The sequence below is a fragment of the Hibiscus syriacus genome, unplaced genomic scaffold (assembly GCF_006381635.1).
Source record: "Hibiscus syriacus cultivar Baekdansim isolate YM2019G1 unplaced genomic scaffold, ASM638163v2 tig00110893_pilon, whole genome shotgun sequence".
Classification (NCBI taxonomy): domain Eukaryota; kingdom Viridiplantae; phylum Streptophyta; class Magnoliopsida; order Malvales; family Malvaceae; genus Hibiscus; species Hibiscus syriacus.
Window position 1 is genome coordinate 6,448,263 of NW_024062901.1, and position 26,518 is coordinate 6,474,780.

General features: G+C 35.4%; 2 protein-coding genes across 2 annotated transcripts; both read left to right on the plus strand.

The window, feature by feature from the left end:
* Nucleotides 1-3,923: 3,923 nt before the first annotated feature.
* LOC120145649 lies at nucleotides 3,924-9,812 on the plus strand. The gene is made up of 4 exons (XM_039159439.1): nucleotides 3,924-3,927; nucleotides 4,606-4,843; nucleotides 7,428-8,129; nucleotides 9,537-9,812. Exons 1-3 carry the CDS (start codon nucleotides 3,924-3,926, stop codon nucleotides 8,116-8,118), a joined length of 933 nt encoding a protein of 310 aa, XP_039015370.1. The 3' UTR covers nucleotides 8,119-8,129; nucleotides 9,537-9,812.
* Nucleotides 9,813-13,318: 3,506 nt separating this feature from the next.
* LOC120145377 (O-glucosyltransferase rumi homolog) lies at nucleotides 13,319-16,362 on the plus strand. Its single transcript, XM_039159227.1, has 6 exons — nucleotides 13,319-13,528; nucleotides 13,630-14,234; nucleotides 14,683-14,872; nucleotides 15,019-15,083; nucleotides 15,426-15,636; nucleotides 15,907-16,362. Exons 1-6 carry the CDS (start codon nucleotides 13,415-13,417, stop codon nucleotides 16,255-16,257), a joined length of 1,536 nt encoding a protein of 511 aa, XP_039015158.1. The 5' UTR covers nucleotides 13,319-13,414; the 3' UTR covers nucleotides 16,258-16,362.
* The last annotated feature ends 10,156 nt before the right edge of the window (nucleotides 16,363-26,518 follow it).

Genomic DNA, 26,518 nt, shown 5'->3' on the forward strand with positions numbered 1-26,518 from the left:
AGAAAGGCGGTGGAAGGGAATCACGAAACATACGTGATATTTCTTCTTCTAGTATGGGAGGTTGAACTTGTGCTGCCACTCCTCTCCATCTTAAGGCATATTATTGAAATCTTTCATTGGTTTTCTTCTTTACTCTTCGAAGATCCATACGTGTTAGAGTTAAGCCTTTAACATACCGATATTGTTCCAAAAATGCATCAGCTAAATCAACCCATTTCTTGATCTGTTCTTGGGTCAACTGATTATACCAGACTACTATTGGGCCAACAAGGCTATCATGGAAAGAGTGAATTAACAGATCATCAGAGCTTAAATATCCTTCCATTTTTCTGCAAAACATTCTTAGGTGGATTAGAGGACAACTGGTGCCATCATATTTTTTAAAATTTGGCATTTTGAAATTATGGGGAATAACCAAGTGTGGAACCAAGCTGAGTTCTCTTGCTTCTAGTTCTTTGTGGGAAGTATCAACACATTTTATATTTCTGATTGCTTCATCCATCCTCTTGAATCTTTCCTCATATTGTGAATAATGAACAAGGCTATTCTTTGGGTTCAATTGGGATGCCCCAGAGTATGTTATCTTTCTCGACTCTTCAATCTGATAGCATGGTTGCTCTTTATCAATTATCTCTTCTTTATTAGATGCCACTCCCTGAATAATTTGATTTGATCTATCTGGTACTGAATCTGATGCTTCTTTCCTTGTATCCTGAGGTAACCTTGTCAATTGTTCTAGCCACTGATCCTGTAGTCCCTCATAAGATTGCTCCATTGTTTTCATGATGATGGTAAAGTAAAATGAATGAATGACCTTGGTTTTACTGTTACAAAACCTTTCATTAATTATTTACATGTTTTTATATTTAATGTATATAACAATACTTTAAATAAAAAAATGTAATGTAAATGCGAAAATGCATAAATGCCAAAAATAAAAATGCAAAATGTGCAATTCAAAGATATAAAAAGTAAGAATATAAAATGAAAATGCACAGATACAAAATGTAAATGCATGTATGAAAAGGTGTTACTCAAGAGTGATCATCTTAGAACAGATTTCATTGAACACAAAAGCTTCGGTACATCAAACAAAACTTTTACATGTAAGGGACAGCTTTTACTCCTAACTTCTCTATTTCCCTTAAAAGCCAAACTAACTTCCACTCATACTCAGGTGTGGAGTTATCCATCTGCTTCAATTCTCTTGCGAAGCCAGCTAAGTTTACCAACTTATGAGCCACATTGCTTGCTTGAGCAGTAATTTCCTTTGTGACATTGTCTTTTTCCTTCATCTTCTGTGTCAACTCTCGGGTTTGTAAACAATGTTGCTCATTTTCCCTTGGAAGGGAATCTTTATGGTTACAGAGTTCTCGTACAAGATCTCCATAATCATCTAAACATTTATTCAATGTCTTGTTCTTGTCGATAGTGGCTTTTAATTCAGTATCAATCTCATGCTGATGAATCTGATATGATGCTTCCCTATTGGTCATAGCACTATTCAACCTTTGATTGTTGACTTGATATTTTCTCGATTCCATGACAGTTGTATTGAGTCTTTCTTCTGCAACTCGTAAATCATGAGAAAACTTCTTGGCTCGTTCTTCATTTATATTGCAATTCTTTTTCAGTTTGGTGACTCCTGTTATCCACTCTTCTGGGATGTTTCCTATGCCAGCATTTTGAAAGGCTTGACTGGCCTTCTAGAAATCTTCATGCATGGTTTTCATTTCTGTGCTCAATTTCTTATTTTGGTCATTCAAGTCCTTCAAATAACATGCTTGAGCTTCATAAAAACCTCCACTACTCTGAATGCCCTGACTGATGTTCTTACCATAGACTGCTTTTGGTATCAATCTAGTAGGATCTTTGTGTAATACTTTTGGTATTAATATAACAGGATCTCTGTGTGCATTGCTCGCTTCCATCCTCAGAGTTTCCTCAGGATGTCTTTCCTTGGCCGCATCATATTTTGTTTGATCATAAAACTTTTTGTCCATTTACGATTTCTTTCCAATTTGATGAACAATCTTTCAAGTCAACACCTTTTGATTATGCCATGATCATGCAATGCAAACAAAAGAAAGCAATATGAACAGATTAGAGCAATGTAACATGCATGAAAAAATAAGAAAAAATAGAATAGTTAATACCAACTAATGGAAAAAAATCTATCTATCAAGGTATAAATCTTAACCTCATGCTTTCTAGTTCCATGCTTTGTTTGGAAAAATTAACCTAACTGCATGATTTCTAGCTCGCATGCATTTATTTAGGAAAAAGAAAATAAAATAAATCAAAAGACGAAAAGTTAGAACTTATTTCTCCTTTGTGTATACCTATGAACAGAGGTTCAGTACTGTGTTAGATCAGGTGAATTTCTAGGGTTTATTATATGCAGAGTTTCAGTTCTAGGAGTAAAGGTACTCGAATTGTCCTTGTTGATGCCCCCTTGGGCCAACCCTCAATCCTAGTCCATCACAGACTTAAGCGGACCGAGTTCAATTCGAGGGGACACATTTCTTTATGCCTGACACGGAGAATAAATTCCCACGAAGACATAGAGCATATGAACCCCGAAAGTTACTTGCTAGGTCTGACACGGAGAATAAATTCTCACGAAGACGTCGCTTTCACTCCCACTTAAAAAGGACAAGCTTATGTTATGCAATGCAAGTGTTGTGTGTGAGGAGAAATGTTCAAACCTCTGACAGATAAATAATGAAATAAAATACTTGAAAAATAAAATGAAACATTAATAAAATAATATACATATAAATATTATGAAAATAATAAGTGTATATAAAAATTTTGAAAAGAAAGAATTAAAAATTAAATATATAATTTTTTAATTAATAGAGACAATTTATAATTGATTTTAAAGTTTGACATCCCCAGCGGAGTCGCCAAGCTGTCGTAACCGATTTTCGTCCGGGCACGAAATATTTATTTGACGGGAAAAGTGATGAGACTAAATGGTTTTTAAAATAATTTGGGAGTCGCCATCGGCCCTTTGAGTCAGGTAGGTCGAATACCTAAAAATTATCTTTTAAAAGAGCTTTTAAGAAAACATCGATTAAAAGATAAACTGATCTGCGTTTTAACCAAAAATTCGTTCTTTTTAATAATAAAAAGGGATTCGTGGTCGGTTACGTTTAGGGAAGGATTAGCACCCCTACAACGCCCAAAATTGGTACTTTTTAATTATAAATTGTCTCTATTATTAGAAATTAAAAATTCAAAGATATATTTAATTTATAATCCTGTTATTTATTAATATAATTGAAAGAATATATATATATAATAACATATCAGAAAAGGGCTTCTAGGTGCTTTAAGACAACTCTTTCTTTTGATATTTAAAAAAATATTTTAATATAGTAAGATATTTATTTATTTAAAAATATTAGAAAAGGGTTTCTAGTTGCTTTAAGACAACTCTTTCCTTCAATATTGATAAATAAATAAATATTAAAATATGTAATAATGTTTCCTAAAAATAATTTAAATAAAACTAAATTATAATTTTTATAATATTTAATTATTTAAAATACCAGAATATGACATCCAGTTGTATTAAGACTACCCTTTTCTTTGATATTAAAAATAAATAAAGATTATTAATTAAAAATATATATATTTATGTGACTAATATGAAAATAATAATAAAATAATATAAAAGTAATAACAAAATAATAAATAAATAATGATTAAAAAGCAATAATATTAATTTGCAAAATATAAAAAAAATCAGGGTCAAAAATGGAAAGAAACAAAATATTATTGACTAAAAAGTAAAATATCAAAATTAAAGGGCATATTTTGAATTATTATAAAAATATAATTACTAATAGTGTAATTTAAACTAATTTATTAATAGGTGATTAAAATAAATATTAATTAAACTATGAGGGACAAAAATGGGTATTTACTCTAATATACATATAAAATACTAGTAAGGACTAAAACATAATAAAAAAAAATTCGAAGACTGAATTAGAACGTTCAGAAGTTAGTTTCAGTGACTAAAATGAATAATTACAAAACTCGAATGGTTGCGGAAAGGGTTTGGCCATGCGCGAAATTAAAAATATACCCCTCCCAAAACGGCGTCGTTTGGGAAGGGGTATAAATGCCCCAAACGGCTGGCCCGAAGGGCCAGCTATGTCATTTCTCTTCTCTCTCAAAAATAAGAGAGCCAGAGTTCTCTCCGGCTTCTCTCTAAAACGAGATAACACAGTCCCGGTCAGCCACCGCTGTCGGGCTCCGACCACCGCTGCCAGCCACCGTTAACGATGGCCGAAAAATTCTAAAATACACCAAAATATAGATCGGGACGATCTAAAACCGATTTCGGTGTTCTTTTTCCCTAAAAAGCTCCCAATCGGAGCAAATCTACGAAAGTACCTTCGGTTTTCGAAGGTTTTTGGTGACGCTTGGAGGCCAATGGTGACTCCGATTGAGGTGTTGTCTTCCTCGGTAAGTTTCTCTCGCTCTTCTCTTTTTGTTTTGTTGTTTGCTTTGTGGTTTGTTGGTTTGCTTCAATTTTTGGTCTCTTGCTCTCCGTCTTTGCTTGCTGTGGCCTCCCCCTTTTTTTTGTAGGATTTGGTGGCTTTTATAGCCACCACGGAGTTCTGTTTGGACCGGTCCTGAGAGGGAAACCTCGGCGAGTCACCAAAGCTAGGCTGGTGACTCACCGTAGGGATGGTTGTTGGTTGCCATCTGGCGTTCTGGAGTGTTCCTTGAGGCGGCGACAGCAGCTGGTTGGACCATCTGGCTTGGGAAGTGTCAGCAGAGGCGGCTGTTGGGAGTTCTTGGAGGCGGCGACAGCAGTGCTAGGGTTTAGAAACCCTAGCTGAAACCCCAAATATTTAGGGTTTCATTTTGGTCTGGGCTAGCAATAAACGGGCCTTGTAAATGGGTTTAGGGTTTTGTTATATTTAATTTAATAATATTAATAATAATATAATAATAATAATAATAATAATTTTAAAAATAATAATTTAAATAATTTAAGTAAAAGGAAAAATTAGTGTTTACATGTGCGAGCACATTAAAAGTCTACAAAGAAAGCTTTAATGACTTTCTTTAATGGTCGATTATAGCTTTAAAGAAGAAGAAGAAGCATATGGGTTTTTTTTAATCGTCGTGGGTTTAAGCTCTTAAAAAATGGCATGAGTTTTATTTCAGCAGCTTCCTAATTATGATTGAAAAAAGATATTGATTTCCCGAAATTAGAGAATGTTTTGAAGTATTTCATATGGTTTGTGAAACAGTTGGAAGGTTTCTATGGAATTAAGGAACAAAAGGAGTTCCTTTCATCCAAGTTTTTCTTTGATATTTTCTTTTATAAATTAACCTAATTAGTATAACTTTGTTTGTCTGCGGAATTTCTGGGTTTTCATGGTTTTCCTTAGCTTCATCCATGTGTAGGAAACTTGAGTTTACAAGCTTCTTATAGGTTGAAAGGAGGAGGAGGAGAAGACGACGAAAGAAAAAGAAGAAAAAAACGTGGGTAATTTTTTTTTTAATTTTTAACTCAAACTTCCTTAATAGGATAATAACAAAAATTAACGATCGAATGACTTAAATCAAATAAATTAATAACGTAAAAAATAAAACATATTAAATTAAAAAAATTGATAGAAAAAAAATGGCATAGTTTACTCTAAAAAAACACCCAAGGATGAAAGAGAATGAAAAAAAAAATCGAATGCCAAAAAGATAACACCAAAGCCAACAAAAGTAATGCAAGGCGATGTTCCCGGGAAATTCATCGTTTGGTTTGTGGAATCTTACATTATTAAGGGGAACATATTTTACTGAAATTGTATTCCCATATTTAGTTTACGGAATTTTACATTACAGGTAATATTTTTCTCAATAGTAGCATCTTTTGATTAAAATGATGTGAATATCATTATCTCTAAATTCTTAGATATTCTTACAATCTCATTATTTTAGACAAAAATATTCTTGGACTAATGAATTATTTTTATAATAATCATTTTAAATTCTTATTTTTTATACTTTACTTAAAATAATAATAATAATAATAATAATATATAAAGAGTTTGATTTACTAAAATATTAATAATTTTGAGAATTTAAAATATTTTATATTTTTAATATTCAATATTTTTCTATTTATATTTTTTTGGGATTGAAAAAATAGTATTATTATAAAAATATAATTATTTAAAATAAATATGATACTTATGAATATTATTTAAAAATATAAATTTAATATATTAATTATATTAATTATATATTAAATGTACTTTCTCCACAAAAGTTAGATAATATAACAATTAAAATATTTTTATGAATTTTCATTCAAATATTTATAAATTAATATTAAAGTTTAACTTTAAAAAAATATATCACAAGGATAATTTGATAAAATATGCATCCAAATAATCTTATATTCCTCAAACCAAACATTATAATCTTACATTCCTACTATATAAACCAAACAATGTAATACAATAATCATATAGTAATATTACATTCTAGTAATGTTATTCCCAAAGGTAATCTTACATTTCGTGAACCAAACGCTCCTTTAATATGGTAGGTGGAATAAGAACCAAAACAACATTGTTTCCTTTACTAGCATTAGAATGTCGTTTTGTAACTACTACTTGAGTTTCAAAATAGGAGTGTGCAAAAATACCCGACTCGGTTGACCCGACTCGCCGACTCGAACTTAAAAAAATCGGGTAATTTTCTAAAACAAATTACCCGACCGGGTTGGATACCCGACACAACATTTTATGGGTCAGGCCCGAGTCACAAAATTGAATTTTTCCAGGTACCCGATTACCCGAATATTAGATTAGATTTTATTTTTTTATTATATATATATATATATATAATGAATGATTTATATTATGGATTATTATATTTTATATTTCGAACTTTTAAATTTTATGTTCGGATGTTTAAATATGTAATTTGAACTTTTGAATATCTAAATTTGTGTATTTTTTAAATTAATAATTTAAAAATAAAAAAGTAGGGTACCCGCAAAATTCGGGTATCCGATTACCGAGTAAACGCAATATCTGGGCCAGAATACGGGTCAAAAAATCACCAACTCAAATATTACGGTACCCGAAAATCTGGGTTTCCGAATTTGCGCAACCCTATTTCAAAAGCCCTTGCCCATCATCTAAATTACGCCTTCTTCTTCAAACCCACTAACAGCAACCACTCCAATTTCCCCTTCAAATCAATGGCAATGGTGACGGATTAGACAAAAATCGAAAGAAACCCTCTCTTCTTCTTCAAATCCAAGGGTTCAAGCTTCAATCTTTTTGCTTTTTTCTTCAATGTATTCCACTCCTTTCATAATCTCATTTTCTCTCTTGCTTTTCTTCCCGATTCTCTTCTTCTTGTTAGGCCCGAGTTTGAATCCTCAGCCTCACGCTAATCTCCGCCACCCGTCGCCTCCTTGCAACCGCCATACTCGACGATCCCTCCAATGAATACTTCGCCGTCGTCTCGCAGTACTGCATCCCTCACCATTCCTTTAATTACATCTACCGCTCCCACTTCACCTCCAAAAACTTCGATCGGACCTCCAAATATGATAACGACTCGTCCGGGTTCACTCAGTATGGTGTCCTCAAGCACAAGTCTTACATCGAGATCCTTTCCGAGGAACCCAGACTGTGGAAACGGTACGCGGCGCGTGGGCGGTTCGTGATGATGCCGGAGGTGCCTTTCGAGGAGTTCCGAGCTGGATCTCAGTTCTTCGTGTTGACTCGGAAAGACTCGTTGTTGGTGCTAAAAGATAGGACGCTTTGGAGTAAATTTAAGCTGCCGTGTTTCCGAGCCGATGAGCGTTACCCGGAGGAGCATTATTTCCCGACCTTGTTATCAATGCAAGATCCAAATGGGGTGACCGGCTATACTTTGGCTCGAGTGAATTGGAACGGAACTGTAGAAGGGCACCCGCATATGTATAAGCCGAAAGAAGTAACCCCCGAGTTGATTCATGAGTTGAGGAAGTCTAATTATTCGGGTTCTTACTTGTTTGCTCGGAAGTTTTCGGCTGATTGTTTAAGACCCTTGATGCGTATTGCTGATTCCCTCATTTTCAGAGATTGAGATTCTTCCTGGTGAGTAAACCATCCTTTTCATGGCTTTCCTTTGTTCGAGTTTGTGTATCGAAATCTTAAAGGTAGGTTTTTTATCTGGGAATCTTAAGAGCCTTGTAATAGTGTGCGGCATGATCTGTAGGTGAATGAACATTGGTACCATTTATTGAGGGAGGGCAGAATATTATGGTAGTACACGAACTACTAAAATCTTAAGGGAGCTAAGTTATAGAATTGCTTTGGGGATGCATTTGGTTCTGTCATTTCATCATCTGCTCTTTTGCATATTGTTCATTGCTAGTCTGTTTTATTACTTTGCTAATTTAGGACTTACTATTTCGAGAAGCTTGGAATGCATATTTGAGCTTGTTGTACTCGGTCATTCATAACTGAAATTTGCTAAAACTTATGGGCATTATCCTATGTAATCAGCCAAATCCAAAGATCCCTTACCTTATAAATGGTGGTGAACTTACTTTAAACATTTTATTGAAAGAATATGAATCTAGTTATCTTGTCATTCTAGTCTCATTAGCCACTTCATGCAAATATGTAATGACACTATCTTTACGTTTGCTATTCATGGACTTTTACTTGACTATATGGCTTTTAAGCATGTAGTCTTCCGAATGGGACGATTGTCTTAAAGAACATTAGCCAAATTTTAAGTTAGACTTGTGAACTTTTAGCAATTTATTGAACCATTTTAGTATGATGAGTTCTTTTGGGACATGCATAACCAAGTTGGAAAGAAGTGAGTTTTAGTTTAGTTCGAGCTTGGGGTCGTCTGCTTCTGTTTAGTACTGTTTGAGAGTTAATGCTAATGTTACCTTTGCAATATTGGGGTTTGTGTGCAGAATTGATTTTGGGCATATATATGAACCAAAACTTAATACAATGTCTTGCTTCCCTGCTTGAGAGGGAGAATTTGTTTGGTATTTCGAGTATGGATGTCTATATCATGTGATTGTGCTGAAGAGATTGTTGTGTTTACTCATGCTGATATTTCTCCTTGTCCGTAAAATGTAGATTTTTTTTTAAAAAAAAATTTAAAAAAAGGCATAATGCCAAAAAAAAAATCCCAATCCCCTAACATTTGATTTTTGGTCCATATTCTTTTTTTTGGGAGCATTTTGGCCGCAAAATTTCATTTTGGAGCAAAAAGGCCCTTCTTTGGGTGGGAATCGTTTGTCAAAAAACGACTAATGCTCCAAAATAGGGGTCTTTTTGCCTTAAAATGAAACGTTGAGGGGCCAAAATGTTCTAGGAAAAAGTATAGGGGCCAAAGTGACTGTTTAACCAAACGTTATTGGGTATTTTTTGGCATCATGCCTTAAAAAAAACCAATTTTGCGACTGTGCAAGGATTGAATGTCTTGGTGTTAGATTCTTCATGTGTTGTGTTTTTCACGGTGATGCCTTTTCACAGGTGAAGACCTTTTTTTCCTGCTCTTTTTGGAGGATGTGTGTAGCTTGGAGCACAAGTTGCAGAGGGGAATATGGATTTGAAAAGGCATAAAAGTGGCCACATCCAAAGTTATAACCCCAAAATTTCCAGCATTGTTAGAATGGACAAAAAGAGCAGCAAAGGGCTAATGCTTTTGATAAAGTTGTAATTTGATGGTGCAAGAGTAGTAGGCATCACCATAACTAGATTTTTCCCATTTCCATGTGTGATTTGTACATATTATGGAATCAAATTCTGTCCTTGTTCCTGATTGAGGCCAAAAGAAAGCACGGTTAAGTTAGAACTGTGTTGGTTCAATTATATTACTCGGCATTTAACCATGTTTACTTAGTTACTAATGTGCCATTTCCTTTCGAAATGGGGTTCCATTCTATTAAGCTAATTAGGAATGTTGAGATATCTTTTGTTAATCGTTGGATAAAAAATCATGCCTGTTTAGCAGAAGTCTTAAAAGAGGGCAGCCTGGTAGGTAGTCTCATGTTCCCTATTTTGAGCCTCAATTGGAATTATTAGTAAAAGTAAAAGGAGATGCTATTCTTCCTAAAAAAAATAAAAAGTTGGTAATCGATTTCTAAAAATTTAAAATTATTATATATTTTAAAAAAAATTATTTTTTTATTGTAAAGTTTTTTTCATCTCTCCAAAATTTTATATAAGTTTGTTCCTCTAAAATTTTAAAACATTCATCATCTAATAAAAAAATCTACGTTCATCCTTGTAAATGTTATTAATAGATTAATTTTTTTATAAAAAAAAAAAGATAATTCGTCCTTGTATATCCTATTAATAGATAATGAAAAATTTAAATAAATACTATTTTATAATAATTCTATGCTAATAAAAAAAAGTTTTCTAAAGAATATATAAAATGTTGCTTAATGTTTAATGCATATGTAGGGATGGGCATGGGTCGGGTTGGGTCGGATTTTTGATCCACCTGACCCGACCCGAGAAAAAGGAATCCTCCGCCCGAGATCATACCCGACCCAGTTAAAACAAGATTTCACACAATCCGAACCCGACCCGATATATAATTTAAAAATACGACCTGAAATAATAAAAAATATTATTTATTCAATGAAAACCGTGACTTAATTAAAAAAATAATATAGAGGAGATATTATTGTAATTATTCTTAAATATATAAGGTAAAATTATATATTTTTTTGGGTTGGATCGGATAAAGTATTTTTCACCCTAAACTCGAAATCTACTCAACCCGAACATCACATTTAAAAAACTCGATCTAACCCAATCGAGTCAGATCGGAACCGTCAGGTTATGATCACATGCCCATCCCTATGCATATGGTACCTTCAATGCATTAAAAGCAAGAAAATTATCTGAACAAGATGCATACGCAAATGGTCCAAGTAGGGGTGTTCAAATAATCGAATTAATTCGATTAATCGATCGAATAGAATTAATTCGGTTAATTCGGTTCGATTATCGAATTAGTTCGGTCGGTTAATGGTTAAATTTTTTTTAGAATTCGGTTAACGGTTAATTCGGTTCGAATTCGGTTAATTAACCGAATTAACCGAAATTAAATTTTAAATTTTAAATATATTATATATAACATATGAGCTCAGCTCAAATCATTTGAAACCCAATTAATAATTTAAGATCTAATAACTTTTAAACCTAAATCAATATTAATTAATTAAAAAATTATATAAATTTTTTATTTTATAATTACATATTATTTAAATTAATTGTAAACTGTTTTTTTTAATTAAAAAATATTAAATATATTATATATAACATATGGGCTAAACCTAAATCATTTAAAACTCAATTAATAATTTAAGATCTAATAACTTTTAAACCTAAATCAATATTAATTAATTAAAAAAATTATCTGAAATTTTTTATTTTATAATTATATATTATTTAAATTAATTATAAACTTTTTTTAATTAAAAAATATTTAATTTTTATATAAATTAGAAAATTTTAAAAAAATTTCGGTTAATTCGAAAATTAATCTAATTAACCGAAATTTATTCGGTTCGGTTAATATGTTTGAAAAAAAGTTCGGTTCGATTAACGATTAAAGAAAAAAAAATTTAATTAATTCGGTTATAATTAATTCTCTTCGATTCGATTTGATTTTAACCGAATGAACAACATATGTCCAAGTTTAGAAAGGAAAGGAAAATAAAAGCAGAAAAAAGAATGTGGGTGGTGTTAGATTAACGACAACAAAGCCCGCGATGCTTTAGCCTTTGCATACTTTTATGGAAAAGTGCTTTTGTACCCTTGCCATTTGGCACATGGTTCGTCCATGTCCGTTCATATTGCTAGAAATTATTGCAAAAGAAGATATTAGTACTATTAAAATAAATAACTAAATATCAGGTAATTTTATTATATGGTATAATTAACATTTTAGAAGTAATTTTGTATGGACTAGTACAATCCATAAATTTAAATATATATATTTTTTAAAAATTAATATAATCTTTCAAATTTCGTATCTGCAAATAGTATTCTTTTTTTTAGAAAGTTTTACGTGCGGCACCTTTAATATAAGGTTAAGATAAAACACTATTGGTTTTGTTATTATTTTTTAATAGAACCGGTAAAAAATTACTAGAAATATTATTATTTCTACCGATTTTGTTTTTATTGAACGCTTTATCGGTTTTGTTATTTTTTCTACTGATTTTGTTATTATTGCGCACTTTACCGAAAATGTTAAAAAACATTAATGTTTTAGATAGAAATAATAATATTTTAGATTATTTTTTACCGATTTTGTTAAAAAAATAATAACAAAACAGATAGTACCTTACCTTAACCTTATATTAAGGCTGCGGTGATAAATCATTTTGTCAAATAATATAATGAGTTGCACATAATTGGTAAGAAAGACAACTAAAAGTCTTTCATGAAAGGTGATTAATTATTCACGTATTCGTATGTAATTTCATATAGTTTATCTCAATATAGATCACTTGAATTAAGGTTATCAAATCATTAAGAGAAATATTAAATATTGTTTTCTTTTATTCTTTAGTAAATTTTATATTAAGAGAAATATTTTAAAAATTGTCTCAATACTAAAACTTTTCTATGTAAATAGACTTTTACTCAAAAAAAAATGTATTTTCTTTTATTAATTTTAATAATTTGTAATCTTTAACATTATTAATATATTATCTATGAGTTGGACATTCCAAATTAAGAGGAATATAATTATAATATACTTTAACCACATCAATAATATAAAATATAGATTAATCATTTAATGGATTAACATGGCAAATATAAAGTAGGGTAAATTTCAAAATTTTCAAAATTATACATAAGTTTAGTTTTTGTTTAATTTTAATATTCATGTAGAAAATTTGATGTTAAAGTTTAAAAAATTAAAAATGTAGATATTAAGACGAACCAAAATTAATAATTTAATACTAAACAAATTAAAATTTTAACTGTATGATGTTAAAATACAATAAAATCTAAATGTTAAATATAATTTTAAAAAATTTACCCATGAACTAATTTAAGTAGGATGATAATGTTAAGTGGAATTACTGAAAGTATTTAGGACCCAAAGAACCAAACAAAATCGAAGGCATGGGAGACGACATCGGAGGAAGCAAGAAATTTCCACACACGTGGATGGTGGGGGCTGTCCAGTCGAGCGTAGAAAACGCAAGACCACCATGCCAGTCACCCACACACAAATCATGTAATAAAAAACTTACCCTACAAACAAGAACCAGTAATAATGGTTTGAACTCCTTGACGTTTGTAGTTATTTTTTCCCTAGAAAAAAGAGAGCAGAGGTCACCATTTCCAGGGTGCCGCTGCTCTAGACAAATTCAAATATGGCGAAAAAACAAGCGTGGGTTCACTCTTCTCACCCTCGTTGGCCTTCTTATCTCTTCTTCTTGATCGTTGCCCTTTCTGTCTTTTCCCTTGTTGCCATCCTCATCTACAAGGTCCACCCTTTTCTTTTCCTTTATATATAAATGGCTTTCCTTTGCTTGTAATGAAAATAGAAATGTTCTGATGGTTTTGTTTTTTTTTTGGGAGATTTTAGGTGGATAATTTCGCTTCACAAACAAAAACAATCGTGGGACATAATTTAGAGCCGACGCCGTGGCATCTTTTCGAGCCGAAGAACTTCACTGACGAATCCCGACATATCCGTGCTTACAAGATCATCCAATGCTCGTATCTAACTTGTCCCTACGCCGCCGCCGACGGTGGCGCTCAACCCTCGGAGCTGGAGAAACGGCGGGGTTTGGTCTCATCTCGTACCCCTCCAAAGTGCCCAACTTTTTTCAAGTTCATTTACCGTGATCTTGAACCGTGGTTCAATACCCGGATATCCATGGACCAAATAACTCAGGCCAAGGAGCATGCCGCTTTTCGTATTGTTATTGTCGAAGGGAAACTGTTTGTTGATTTGTATTATGCTTGTGTACAGAGTAGAATGATGTTTACACTATGGGGGATTTTACAGCTTTTGAAAAAGTACCCTGGGATGGTCCCTGATGTCGATATCATGTTCGATTGTATGGATAAGCCTTCCATCGAGAGGAATCGATTCGGAAACGGGTCTTTGCCGGTACCTCTGTTCCGGTATTGCACGACGGAGGCTCACTTGGACATCCCTTTTCCTGACTGGTCCTTTTGGGGATGGTAAGAATTACTGAAACCACAACTTTTGTTGAGATTATAATTTGTCTACATTCACTATAAGATTGTATGTGAATAGCTTAAATTGCTCGTAAGCCGGGAGTATGAGCGGTTGCAGATAACTTGCTATGGATTATGCCCCGGGTTTTAAATCGTTCATGATTCTATGCAGATAGCATGTTAAATGGAATAGACCATTTGATGGAATTATGAATTGTATGAATATAGCCAAGCTTAACAACATTGTGTTCCTCTATGCAAGTTTGTCTGCTTATATTTGTACCATTGTATGTCACTGCAATCCATGCTTCATGTTCGATTACTCCTGTAAGTCGTAATGTAAATTTTGCTGTTGTGGTATATGAGATGTGGTTTATGATTGATCGGTGTTTGTTTTGGTGGATATTGGTTTGAATTCTTGGGAATGTCTTTATCAATGACTTGTCTGCAGGTCGGAAGTAAATATTAAGCCATGGGATGAGCAGTTCAAAGAGATTAAGCAGGGATCACGAACTCAAACCTGGGCGAAGAAGATAAAACGTGCCTATTGGAAAGGAAACCCAGACGTTCAGTCTCCAATACGTACAGAGCTAATGCGGTGCAATGACTCTAGTCTGTGGGGTACAGAAATCATTCGTCAGGTTGGTTTGAAATTGTTTTGTTAATGCATGAATTTCTCTGCTGTAGAAATGATATGTGTAACAACCAAAGTTATGCTCTTCCAAATGCAATAATGACAATGCTATATACGTTATTCGATGATGTTGCTTTTCATTGTGCCGTACAGAACTGGACCGAAGAAGCAAAGGCTGGGTATGAGCGGTCCAAACTATCCAATCAATGTAAACATCGGTGAGTTCTCTTCTTCGATTTATGTTACTGTACCAGTTAGTTAAGTTTTTTCTGTCTGATATTATTACAGCACACATAATTACATACAACATTCACGTTCGAGTCTGGAGAACACAGCCATATGCTAGTGTGACGGGCCTAAACAAGCTTGTAAACTACGGGTTACCGTTTTATTTGAATAGGTCTCCAAGCTTTAAGTAGATGAGCCTTTTAGAATGTTTCAGCTATTGAGCTTGTCTCGGTGGGTTATGATGGTCCCATACGAACAACTTGGATTTGCTGTGTGAACCTTAATCATTCTTAAACGAATATGCTGACATTTGTGTTTTGTTTTCTCTGCAGTTATAAGATATATGCTGAAGGCTACGCTTGGTCTGTAAGCTTGAAATATATTCTATCATGTGGTTCACTTCCTCTAATTATTTCCCCACAATATGAAGACTTCTTCAGTCGTGCTCTTATTCCTAAGTTAAACTACTGGCCCGTCTCTTCCATCGATGTATGTCGCTCCATCAAGTTCGCCGTTGACTGGGGCAATTCAAACCCATATCAGGTGTGATTTTTTGCCTCTAAATTATGAAAAACTTATAAACATGCATGAAACTTGACCCTGAGGCCAAGTAACACATAGATCATCACCTTTCTCTAAGAAGCATGTTAATCATACCGTATTGTACATGTTTTGGGTCATGTTTTATGGATTCGATCATGATCAATTATAATGAATATCACTCGATTGAAACCGCGAAACTGAATTTAAAATCTTGAATCGAATAGTAGTACATGACTACATTCTTTCTTTCTGGTTTATTTGGTTAACCAGGCACAGGCAATCGGAAAAAGAGCGCAGCAACTGATGCAAAGTATGAGCATGGATCAGGTTTACCATTACATGTTTCACCTGATTTCGGAATATGCAAAGCTGCAAGACTTTAAGCCAGTCCCGCCGCCATCGGCTCAGCAAGTATGCGAAGAATCCATGCTCTGCTTTGCAGACGAAAAGCAAAAGGAACTACTTAAGAAATCAGCAGTCACTTCGGTTTCGACGACACCGCCATGCACACTTACCAGGAGTCCCAACCCGAATTTTTTCACTGCTTGGGCTGAAAAGACGCAGAAGATAATCGATGAGGTGAAAGACATGGAGAATAGAACAAATGCGGCTATCACTTAGATATGTATAGTACGGATTTAGGTATTCTGTTCGACATTCATACCGAAAAAAAACCCATTTTTCTTACTGATTATGTTTTATATTTATACATTAATTCAAAAGAATAGCACATTATACAAATTGTAAGATTAGTGATGTTTGAACTCAAAACCTTTACGAATAACAATTATCTCTTTAACTATTAAGGTCGTTTTGTTCGGGCACATACAAAGAGTTTAACCTCTGCTCTCTATAGCACGTTTTCCCCTCTGCTCTTTGTGGCACGCTTCCTTCATTTTTGGTTTTTTCTCTTGCTTTTTTAAGTTTTGTACTCGATCGATCACATCGATGAATACTTGAAAAATCTGTCGATCGATCGTGGAGAGTGTCACTTTGACAAGCAACTGTGGAGAGTGTGTTACTTTGCTTGTTGATTAAGGTGAATCATATCCAGTAACGTCGTTCATTCATTGTTTTGTTGGTACTTTTCTTACCACAAGTATTGTTAACTTCCAATCTATGAGGACAACATTGGCAAATGTGTGGCATCTGATAGGAGGCATTTCTATTTTAGATTTGGACAATAATCGTTTCTTTTTCATATTTATCTCTCGGTTGATGCTGATCGAATTGAAGCAGGAGACCCTTGGAATTTCAACTCTCATCTTCTTATTCTTCACAGGTTGAAAACGAGAATCCTTTGTTGGTTCCGTTTAAACACTTGAGTTGTTGGGTTTTGATCCACGATATCCTTTCTGGGTTGATGTCGACAAGGTTGGCTAAATCTCTTGGAGATTTTATTGGTGTCTTTCTCGACTACGACTCTTCTGCAATTTCTCCTGGTTATAAGGGCATCATGCGTATCAGGGTTCATCTAGATGTTCGTATGCCTCCTAAACGTTGCAAGAAATTGGCATTATCAGACGGTATTACTAATTTTGTCCGTTTTGAATATGAGCAGTTGACCCTTTTCTGCTTTAAAACTTGTCCGTAGGGAGAGTTTTTGTCCGATCAGGGTGTCGGTGGATCATCGAAAAATTATGTTTGGCTCGGACAACTCTATCTCCTTCACGACAATCTATTCCTCCGAAGAGCGAGTGGTTGAAAGATGAAAGTTTGCTTGATGCTCAATCAATGGATCAATCAAAGAGAGTAATGGAGGGAACGAGTCAATTTCCTTCTTTACCACTTACTACCGTTATGACAAGATTTAATCCTATCGACAAGTCATTGGGGCATCATAACTCCCCTTTCTCTCATTTAGCGGCCATCAATGTTGCTCAACTGCCCATTATTCCCTTAATAATTAATGATACATGTATGGCTAATGCAAAAAGAAGCTGTGGTTACCACAACGGTTTTGATGTGGCAATAGTTGGCTCAAAAGGTGGTCTTTCACTTGGGTGGCCACATGATGTTAAAGGTTACTCTACGTAGGTTTTCTCAATTCTATATTGATGTACTCAAGCTTCTTCTATCATGCTCCAGTGCTACTAAACACCTTAAGGAAATCCAATTCACCTTCTATAAAACGCTCCGTATTTAGATTCAATTCAAATTGGACGCTCGAAGAGGATTGTGGTAAGTTAATCAAAGAATTTGACTAACCGTTTAGTGCCAACCTTTCTGAGAAACTATCTCATTTGGGTGATAAACTTAAAGCTTGGAGTCGATACCATAAGGCTAAACTAAAACATTATTCTGATTCTTTAAAAGCAAGATTAATTGATCACTAAACTCATATAGTCAATAGTTAGAATAGGATGTCATTTAAGGCATCCGAGTTCCAACAATCTGGGAAAGAAAAGGCGACTTCCATAATACCCTAAGGGTTGTTTGGTTCACATCATACAATATTACTGGGGGAATGAAATATCATTCTCCCGTTTGGTTGGCCGAAAATCTTATTCTCAATAATCTTTATTACTAACAATAGATTTTTTTGGGTATATTACCGGGAATGTGATTACCTCACTTCCCTTAAGGTGTGTTTGGTTGGGGGAATGTGAGATTCCCATGGGAATAGAATTCACATTCCCCCGTTTGGTTGGCCGGGAATGTCATTCTAGGTAATCTTACATTACCAATAGTGAATTTTTTTGGGTATATTACCGGGAATGTCATTACCTCCATTTCCTTAGGTATTGTTGGATTACCGGCGTTTTGGACTAAAATGCCCTTAATTTTTTTTCTTTTAAAAATATCATTATTCTGTCATTGAATAATAAAAATTCTACGAAGGTTAAATTAGAAATTTATCCTTAAACTATTTTAGATTTACAAAAAAAAAATCTATAATTAAAATTTTATATGAAGTTTAGGGGTTAAAATAAAATTTTACCCTTTCATTAAATCTTTTTATATTTTCAATTTTGTAAAAAAATTATATAAATTTTATGAATTTAATTTTTTTAAAGAAAATATATAAATATTTTCCAACTTGTTAAAAAACAAATATATAATAAGGACAATTTGGTCAAATATACATTCCAATAATCTTTTATTCTTTTAACCAAACACGGTCATCTTACATTCCTGCTAAACCAACCAAACACAAAATACAACATTCACAATAATCATATTCACTGGTAATCTTTTATTCCCACTGGTAATCTTACATTCCATGAACCAAACGCACATTGTAACCCCCTAGACCCGACCTATGCGTTTCGACTAAGTCTAATGGATCACATTATGATTATTAAAGACATTTTCCGAAACCGTTATTTCATCAATATAAAATCACATTATAAATAACATGAAATTATAAACAAATTATACTATCAAAATCCAACTCGTAAATATAGTACCAATAAGTAATAAATTAATTTAAAACATGTCTTCAAATTTAAAATCACACTAAACCGAACAGTAATAGCAAAAGAGTCATCATTATAAAATCCGATATTTTAAAATAAGGTCCATGTCACCAAAATAAAATCAACTTGCAAAATAAAAACATTACAATCTGATTTACTTCAAGAGATATGTTGATCCTCCAAGTGCTCAAACCGAGGTATCTAACCAACAGTATTTGAAAGGGGGAAAACATTTTCGAAAGGTGAGCTAGGCTCAGTGTGTCCCAACATTTCCATAAAATCACAATAGGTACAAATCATAGTCCAGTAAATCTCACAAATTCATAAAAGAGTTTAACTTTTGAAAATCATAGTTTAAACCCTTTTCTGGTACACCATCAGTAGTTCCCAAAATTATTTTCCATATAGCTTACTTTATGCACATAGCAAAAAAAAAAGCCGACTTAAGGATAGGCTATGAAGCTTGTATCCTTAAGCCCAAGTCAATAAGTCCATATAGCTTACCCTAAGCACACAGCAAAGGAAAGCCGACCTAATGAAACATCTTGGGGCCCTCAAGAGTCACAATAGGCCCATTTAGCTTGATCAGAGCTATTCCATCGTAATTCAATTACAAAATTCAATTGCACCGTGACATAAATTCCATAAATCCAAAAACATGGTAATCATATACCATTTCAAAACAAAAATTAGATAGCAGCCATATACCATAAATTGTCACATTAAATTGGTGCATCCATAAAACAATAACCAATGAATTCGGTGTACCACATATTAAAACCAATAAAACAGTTCAGTAATAAGTAGGGAACACACCTCGACAATAGGTTCAAATAGCAAATCTACTGATTGCTGTTTTCACCACGCTCTGCTACAGTTTTCGAACCTATTTTACAATAACACTATATTACTTATGAGTAATATAAATAGATCTCTAAAATCATAAAATTTACGGGTCTTACGGGTGAATACTGGCACACGTGGTTTAACTTATCTAGAAGAGCTGGGTCGAGCTGTCGAACGATCCGGAGAGTCTCTTGTACCTTCAAACAATAATAATTTATCAGTCTCAAATCCTATTTAATTGTTCAAAGCTAAACTTTTTAAGTATATAAGCATTTTTCGGGTTTGACTATCAATTTGGGGTATTTGGAGTCTGAATTTGGCCAAACGGATTGCAGAATCGGAATCAAGGCGTCGAAAAACATAAAGTATGACTTTCCGAAAATTCAAATTCTTGGTCAAAGTCAAAGTCAACCACTTTGACCGTCGATTTGGAGGCCTTTGGTTTCGAATTTGACGAAACGGACTTCGGAAACAGATTCGAGACGTCGAAAACTATCAGAATAGGTATACTCGGAAAAGATTAACGGTCGTTTAATGCTCGGTCAAAGCCATTTTAAGTTTTGGTCAAAGGAAGTCAACGGTCGGGTCGGGTCGGGTCTGGTTGGTCGGGTCAGGTCAGACCGGTCAAAACGGTTCGAATCGGTCAAAACTGGTCGAAACCAGTCAAACCGGTTTCCAGCAGCGTCCACTCTCCCTGCGGCGGCGCGTGTGGCGCGTGAGGCCTCCTCCAGGGCCCTAAAAATACCGGAAAAATTTCTAAAAATTATTTTGAGCGATTTCGAGATACTTACAACGATCGATTCAAATTTTTGAACGGCGGAGAGCTCGATTTCAACTCGGCCGAATCTTTGACTGCTCCACCTCCTCACGCGCCGCTGTCGACGGCGAACAAGGTTGACACCGGTGGACTCGAAATGACACAAGGAACACGATGGTGCAGGAGGTGTCGTAAACGGAGCAACGATAGGCGGTGAATTTAAGATTTTCCCGGTGATAGAGCTAAAAAAAACGTCGATACTTTGACTGGAAATTCCCAACGTTTGGCCGCGTTTCGCTTCAATTAAATTGAAGAGTTTGTTCCTCGCTCGATGATGAACACAACGGTGGTTTCAAAATGACGATCGGAATTCGGACGACGTCTGGATCTGGGTCGAAAACGGACGTAGGGGAAAGGAAATTTGGGGTGGTGGTTTTCTGTTTTGAATCAGAAAATCACCCACACATATAACATATATAACCAAAATTCACCTAATTTTATTGGGTAAATTCAGGGCAGAGTCCCTAAATTTTTTTTTAACTCTAACACAAGCTCCAAATTTTAAAATCTTTCAATTTAGTCCCCAATTTTCGCCAATTTTTACAATTAACCTCCAATTTCAATTAAATATTATTTTTGTAAAAAAAATTCGGGTTGTTACAATTCTCCCCCTCTATAAGAAATTTCGTCCTCGAAATTTACCTTATGAGAATAGTTGAGGAAACTGAGCCTCCATTGACTCTAATGTCTCCCAAGTAGCTTCTGAGGGGCCTCGATTACTCCATTGAACTTTGACCATTGGAATGCGCCTATTCCGAAGAACTCTCTCATCTCTTTCTAAGATATGAATAGGCTCTTCCTCATATGACAAATCAGGTCTCAGCTCTATTTCCTCAACCTGAATGACGTGACTTGGATCTGGACGGTATCGCCTTAACATAGACACATGAAAAACATCATGAATACGACTAAGATGGGAAGGCAACTTGAGCTGATAAGCAACAGGTCCAACTTTCTTTAAAATACGATACGACCCAATAAATCGCGGACTCAGTTTACCCTTACGTCCAAATCTCAATACTTTCTTCCAGGGTGAAACTTTTAAAAAGACCTGATCTCCAACCTCAAACTGTATATCCTTCCTCCTTTGATATGCATAAGATTTCTGCCTATCAAATGCCTCTTTCAGACGGTCACGGATTAATCTGACTGTATCCTCCGTCTCACGCACTAACTCAGGTCCCAACGTTTTCATATCACGCAACTCAGTCCAACAGATCGGAGTGCGATATTTACGCCCATAGAGTGCTTCATAAGGTGCCATACGAATGTTGGTCTGATAACTGTTATTGTAAGCAAATTCAGCCAACGGCAAAAAGTTCTCCCAACTACCATGAAAATTGATTACGCAACCCAACAACATATCCTCCAGAATCTGAATTACTCTCTCAGATTGACCATCAGTTTGTGGATGAAAGGATGTACTATAATCCAATCTTGTTCCCAAAGTCGTATGTAACGCCTTCCAAAATCTCGAAGTAAATCTCGGATCTCGATCAGAAATAATAGACAATAGAACACCATGCAATCTGACAATCTCTGAAATATACAATCTTGCCAGCTTGTCCAAAGTATAATTTACTCGCACAGGAATGAAGTGAGCTGCTTTTGTAAGTCTGTCAACAATCACCCAAACTGAATCTTTTTTCGAAGGAGTCATAGGCAAGCCAGTAACAAAATCCATAGTAATACGCTCCCATTTCCATTCAGGAATCTTGATAGGCTGTAACGAACCTGATGGATGTTGATGTTCTGCCTTAGCTTGTTGACAAGTCAAACACCTAGCCACAAAATCAGATATGTATTTCTTCATCCCAATCCAATGATACCTCTCTCTCAAATTCCGGTACATCTTATCTCCTCCAGGGTGCATAGCATATGGACTACTATGAGCCTCAGTAAGGATAGTCTGCCTCAACTCAGCATCATTAGGCACACAATATCTACCTTTAAAGCATAAAACTTCATCCTGATCAATTGCGTAATCTGAGTTTGTCCCATGCTCTACTTGCTCAAAGATGGAAAACAAGGAGCTATCAAGGGGCTGCTTAGCCTTGATCTCATCAACCAAGGTCGGCTTAACTTGCAATTCTGCTAACAAAGTGCCATCGTCATGTAAATTCATCTTGGCCATTAAAGACCTCAACTCCGATACCGTCTTTCGACTCAAAGCATCCGCTACAATGTTAGCTTTATCAGGGTGATAATTAATCACGCAATCATAATCCTTTAGAAGCTCTAACCAGCGACGCTGTCTCAAATTAAGCTCCTTCTGGGTCAGAAGATACTTTAAGCTCTTATGATCCGTGAAAATGTAATACTTCTCTCCATAAAGATAGTGTCTCCAAATCTTCAAGGTAAAAATTATTGCTACCAACTCTAAATCGTGAGTAAGATAGTTACTCTCATGCGGCCGCAGCTGACGGGATGCATAAGCCACCACCTTACTTTCCTGCATTAAAACACAACCAAGTCCTGAATGTGAAGCATCACTATACACTGTAAAATCCTTCCCGGACTCTGGTTGAATCAACACCGGTGCTTGAGTCAAAACCGCCTTTAATTTTTCAAAGCTCTCTTGTTGTGCCTCACCCCAGTCAAACGTCACATTCTTCCTTAACAACTTTGTCAAATGAGAAGTAATGATCGAGAAGCCCTCAACAAAACGTCGATAATAACTAGCCAAGCCCAAGAAACTGCGGATCTCAGATACATTCTTAGGTCGTTTCCAATTCATAATAGCCTCTATCTTGCTGGGATCGACCTGAACACCTCGCGCAGAAATAATATGCCCCAGAAACGACACTTCTTGAAGCCAAAACTCACACTTGCTTAGTTTGGCATATAGACGATGTTCTCTCAAAGTCTGTAGAATGATCTTCAAATGCTCGTCATGCTCTGCCTCAGTACGAGAATAGATCAGAATATCGTCAATGAAGACCACCACAAATTGATCCTAATATGGTCGGAATACCCGATTCATCAAATCCATGAAAGCTGCAGGAGCGTTCGTCAAACCAAAAGGCATCACTAAAAATTCATAATGACCATATCTAGTGCGAATGGCCGTTTTTGCAACATCAGATCCTTTAACTTTCAATTGATAATACCCCGAACGAAGATCAATCTTAGAGAATACAGTAGCTCCTCGCAATTGATCAAATAAGTCATCAATCCTGGGTAGTGGGTATTTATTCTTGACCGTCATCTTGTTCAATTTCCGATAGTCAATACATAATCTTAGCGACCCATCCTTCTTTTTCACGAACAGAACTGGAGCTCCCCATGGTGAAGTACTATGTCGGATAAATCCTCGATCGAATAATTCTTGCAATTGGACTTTCAACTCCTTAAGTTCCTTTGGAGCCATACGATAAGGTGCCATAGAAATAGGTGAAGATCCCGGATAAGTCTCAATCTCGAACTCTACCTCTCTATCAGGAGGTAACCCAGGCAACTCCTCCAGAAAAACATCAGGAAACTCGCTAACTGTACGAATCTCCTCGATCGTGGACAATGCATCTTTGGTGTTCAAAATACAAGAAATGAAGGTCTCATATCCCTTCCGGATCATACGATCAATTTCCATCGCTGAAACTATATTGGAGAGATAACCACGCCGTTCACCAATTAACACAACAGTCCGACCATCTGAAGTCTTCAGAGTAGCCCGCTTGTATTCGCAATCCAGCTTTACCTTGTGTTTATTCAACCAATCCATTCCAAGAATTAGATCGAACTCCTCTAAAGGAAGCTCCATAAGATCAGCGAGAAAAATTTCTCCCTGAACCTCGAGAGGACAATACCGTAATACTTTATTCACTAATACCGCTTGTCCTACTGGACTTGTAACTGTAACAGTATTTTCAGTGTTCTCGATCGGAATCTGAAGGTTTCGAGATACTGAGCTCGATACATAGGAGTGGGTGGAGCCATTGTTAAATAGTGCAAAGTATGAAATGGAATAAATAGTAAATGTACCTGCAATAACCTCAGGCTCATCTCTGTCATCACGACGTCTAGTGGCATAAACCAAGGCTGGTTGTCTAGCCTCAGAAACTGTTGGCCCTCTACTTTGCTGAGGTCGGGCTCTACTGTTTGTCCTGGACGTTGATCCTCGAGTCTTTCCTTGACTACGATCTCTAATTGGAGTCTGTACTGTAGTCTGCGAACGCACAAGAGTCTGGGTAGCAGTCTGCTCAAACGAAGCTAGCTGAGGACAATCCCTCCGAAAATGACCACTAGATCCACACTGATAGCAAAGACCCATCTTCTTACGACACTCTCCTGTGTGTTGTTTACCACAAAACTCACAGAGGAACCCATGATAATACGACGAGGAACCACCTCGACTGCCAACTAACGGTGAGGATGCTACTGGCCTGAAACATGTATTGCTTCTCTGAGGGGCTGAAGTGCGAGTCCTCTTCCCGGACTGTGATGATGACTCCATCGGGCCTGAAAATTTCTTAGATCGTTCCTGATCAACACGCTTTCTACCAGAAGCTAAAACCTCTACCTCTTCAGCATCTTTGGCTTTGCCCACCAGTACATCAAATATTTCATCCTGATGGGTTACAACTTGCCTACACAGCTCGTATCTGAGTCCAAGGGAAAATTTACGACATCGATCTCTCTCAGTAGGTACCATACTGAATCCATACTTCAGCAACTTCAAGAACTCGATCTCATACTCAGAAATAGTCATGTCTCTCTGAACCAAGTCTTGAAACTGTTGTCGTCTCTGAGCTAAGTAGCGCTCTCCCAGAAAACGACTCCGAAAGCGATCCTTAAAGAAATTCCAGGTCAAACGATCGATAGGAACATTACTGGTCACTGACTCCCACCAAGTGTAGGCATTACCATCTAACATTGCTACAACACCCAGATATCTCTTAGTTGAGTCCAAACCCAACTGATCCATGCGTCTCTCTGTATCCTGGAGCCAATCCTTAGCTTCAGTAGGAGCTCCACCAATCTGTCCCCCAAAAGTTCTAACTCTATTGGCAATCAACGTCTGTGAAATAGGAACCTCAGATACAACACCAGTAGCTCTAACTGCTCCCTGTATTAACTGCAGAAACTGTCTACTAAAATTCTCATCCAATGCAACTCCAGTAGACTCTGACTCAATATCGGTCACTCCTATGATCGGTGTAGTCATGCCAATACCATCGGTAGGTGGCATATTTGTTGGGGTCGTAGGAGCAGGATCACCTATCGGAGGTGGGGGATCTACTCGTATCTCATCAATCGGATCTGTAAATCTAGCCACTCGACCTCGTCCACGGCTAGTTCGACGACCACGTCTATCACTCATTTTGGTAGATCTCGAGATTACTACAGAAGATAAACTTAAGGTTAGATAAGCACTTGGAGTCTCGAACATAGTTAAAATCTTAATAACTTTGTGACATGGCCTTAGTAACTCGTTTTGTAAAATATTTCAAAACCGTATTTTCAATATGGACTCATACACAGTCCGAGGGTTAAAAACCAAAAGCTCTGATACCAATAAATGTAACCCCCTAGACCCGGCTTATGCGTTTCGACTAAGTCTAATGGATCACATTATGATTATTAAAGACATTTTCCGAAACTGTTATTTCATCAATATAAAATCAGATTATAAATAACATGAAATTATAAACAAATTATACTATCAAAATCCAACTCGTAAATATAGTACCAATAAGTAATAAATTAATTTAAAACATGTCTTCAAATTCAAAATCACACTAAACCGAACAGTAATAGCAAAAGAGTCATCATTATAAAATCTGATATTTTAAAATAAGGT

What these genes read in the sequence shown, in the direction of transcription:
- LOC120145649 (XM_039159439.1), top strand. An exon ending in GCGGCGACAGCAGTGCTAGG is followed by an intron (nt 4,844 to 7,427) that starts GTTTAGAAACCC and finishes TTGAATCCTCAG; the next exon opens with CCTCACGCTAATCTCCGCCA.
- LOC120145377 (XM_039159227.1), top strand. Translation starts at nt 13,415, where the DNA reads ATGGCGAAAAAACAAGCGTGGGTTCACTCTTCTCACCCTCGTTGGCCT. An exon ending in GTACAGAAATCATTCGTCAG is followed by an intron (nt 14,873 to 15,018) that starts GTTGGTTTGAAA and finishes TGTGCCGTACAG; the next exon opens with AACTGGACCGAAGAAGCAAA. An exon ending in GCAATTCAAACCCATATCAG is followed by an intron (nt 15,637 to 15,906) that starts GTGTGATTTTTT and finishes TTGGTTAACCAG; the next exon opens with GCACAGGCAATCGGAAAAAG.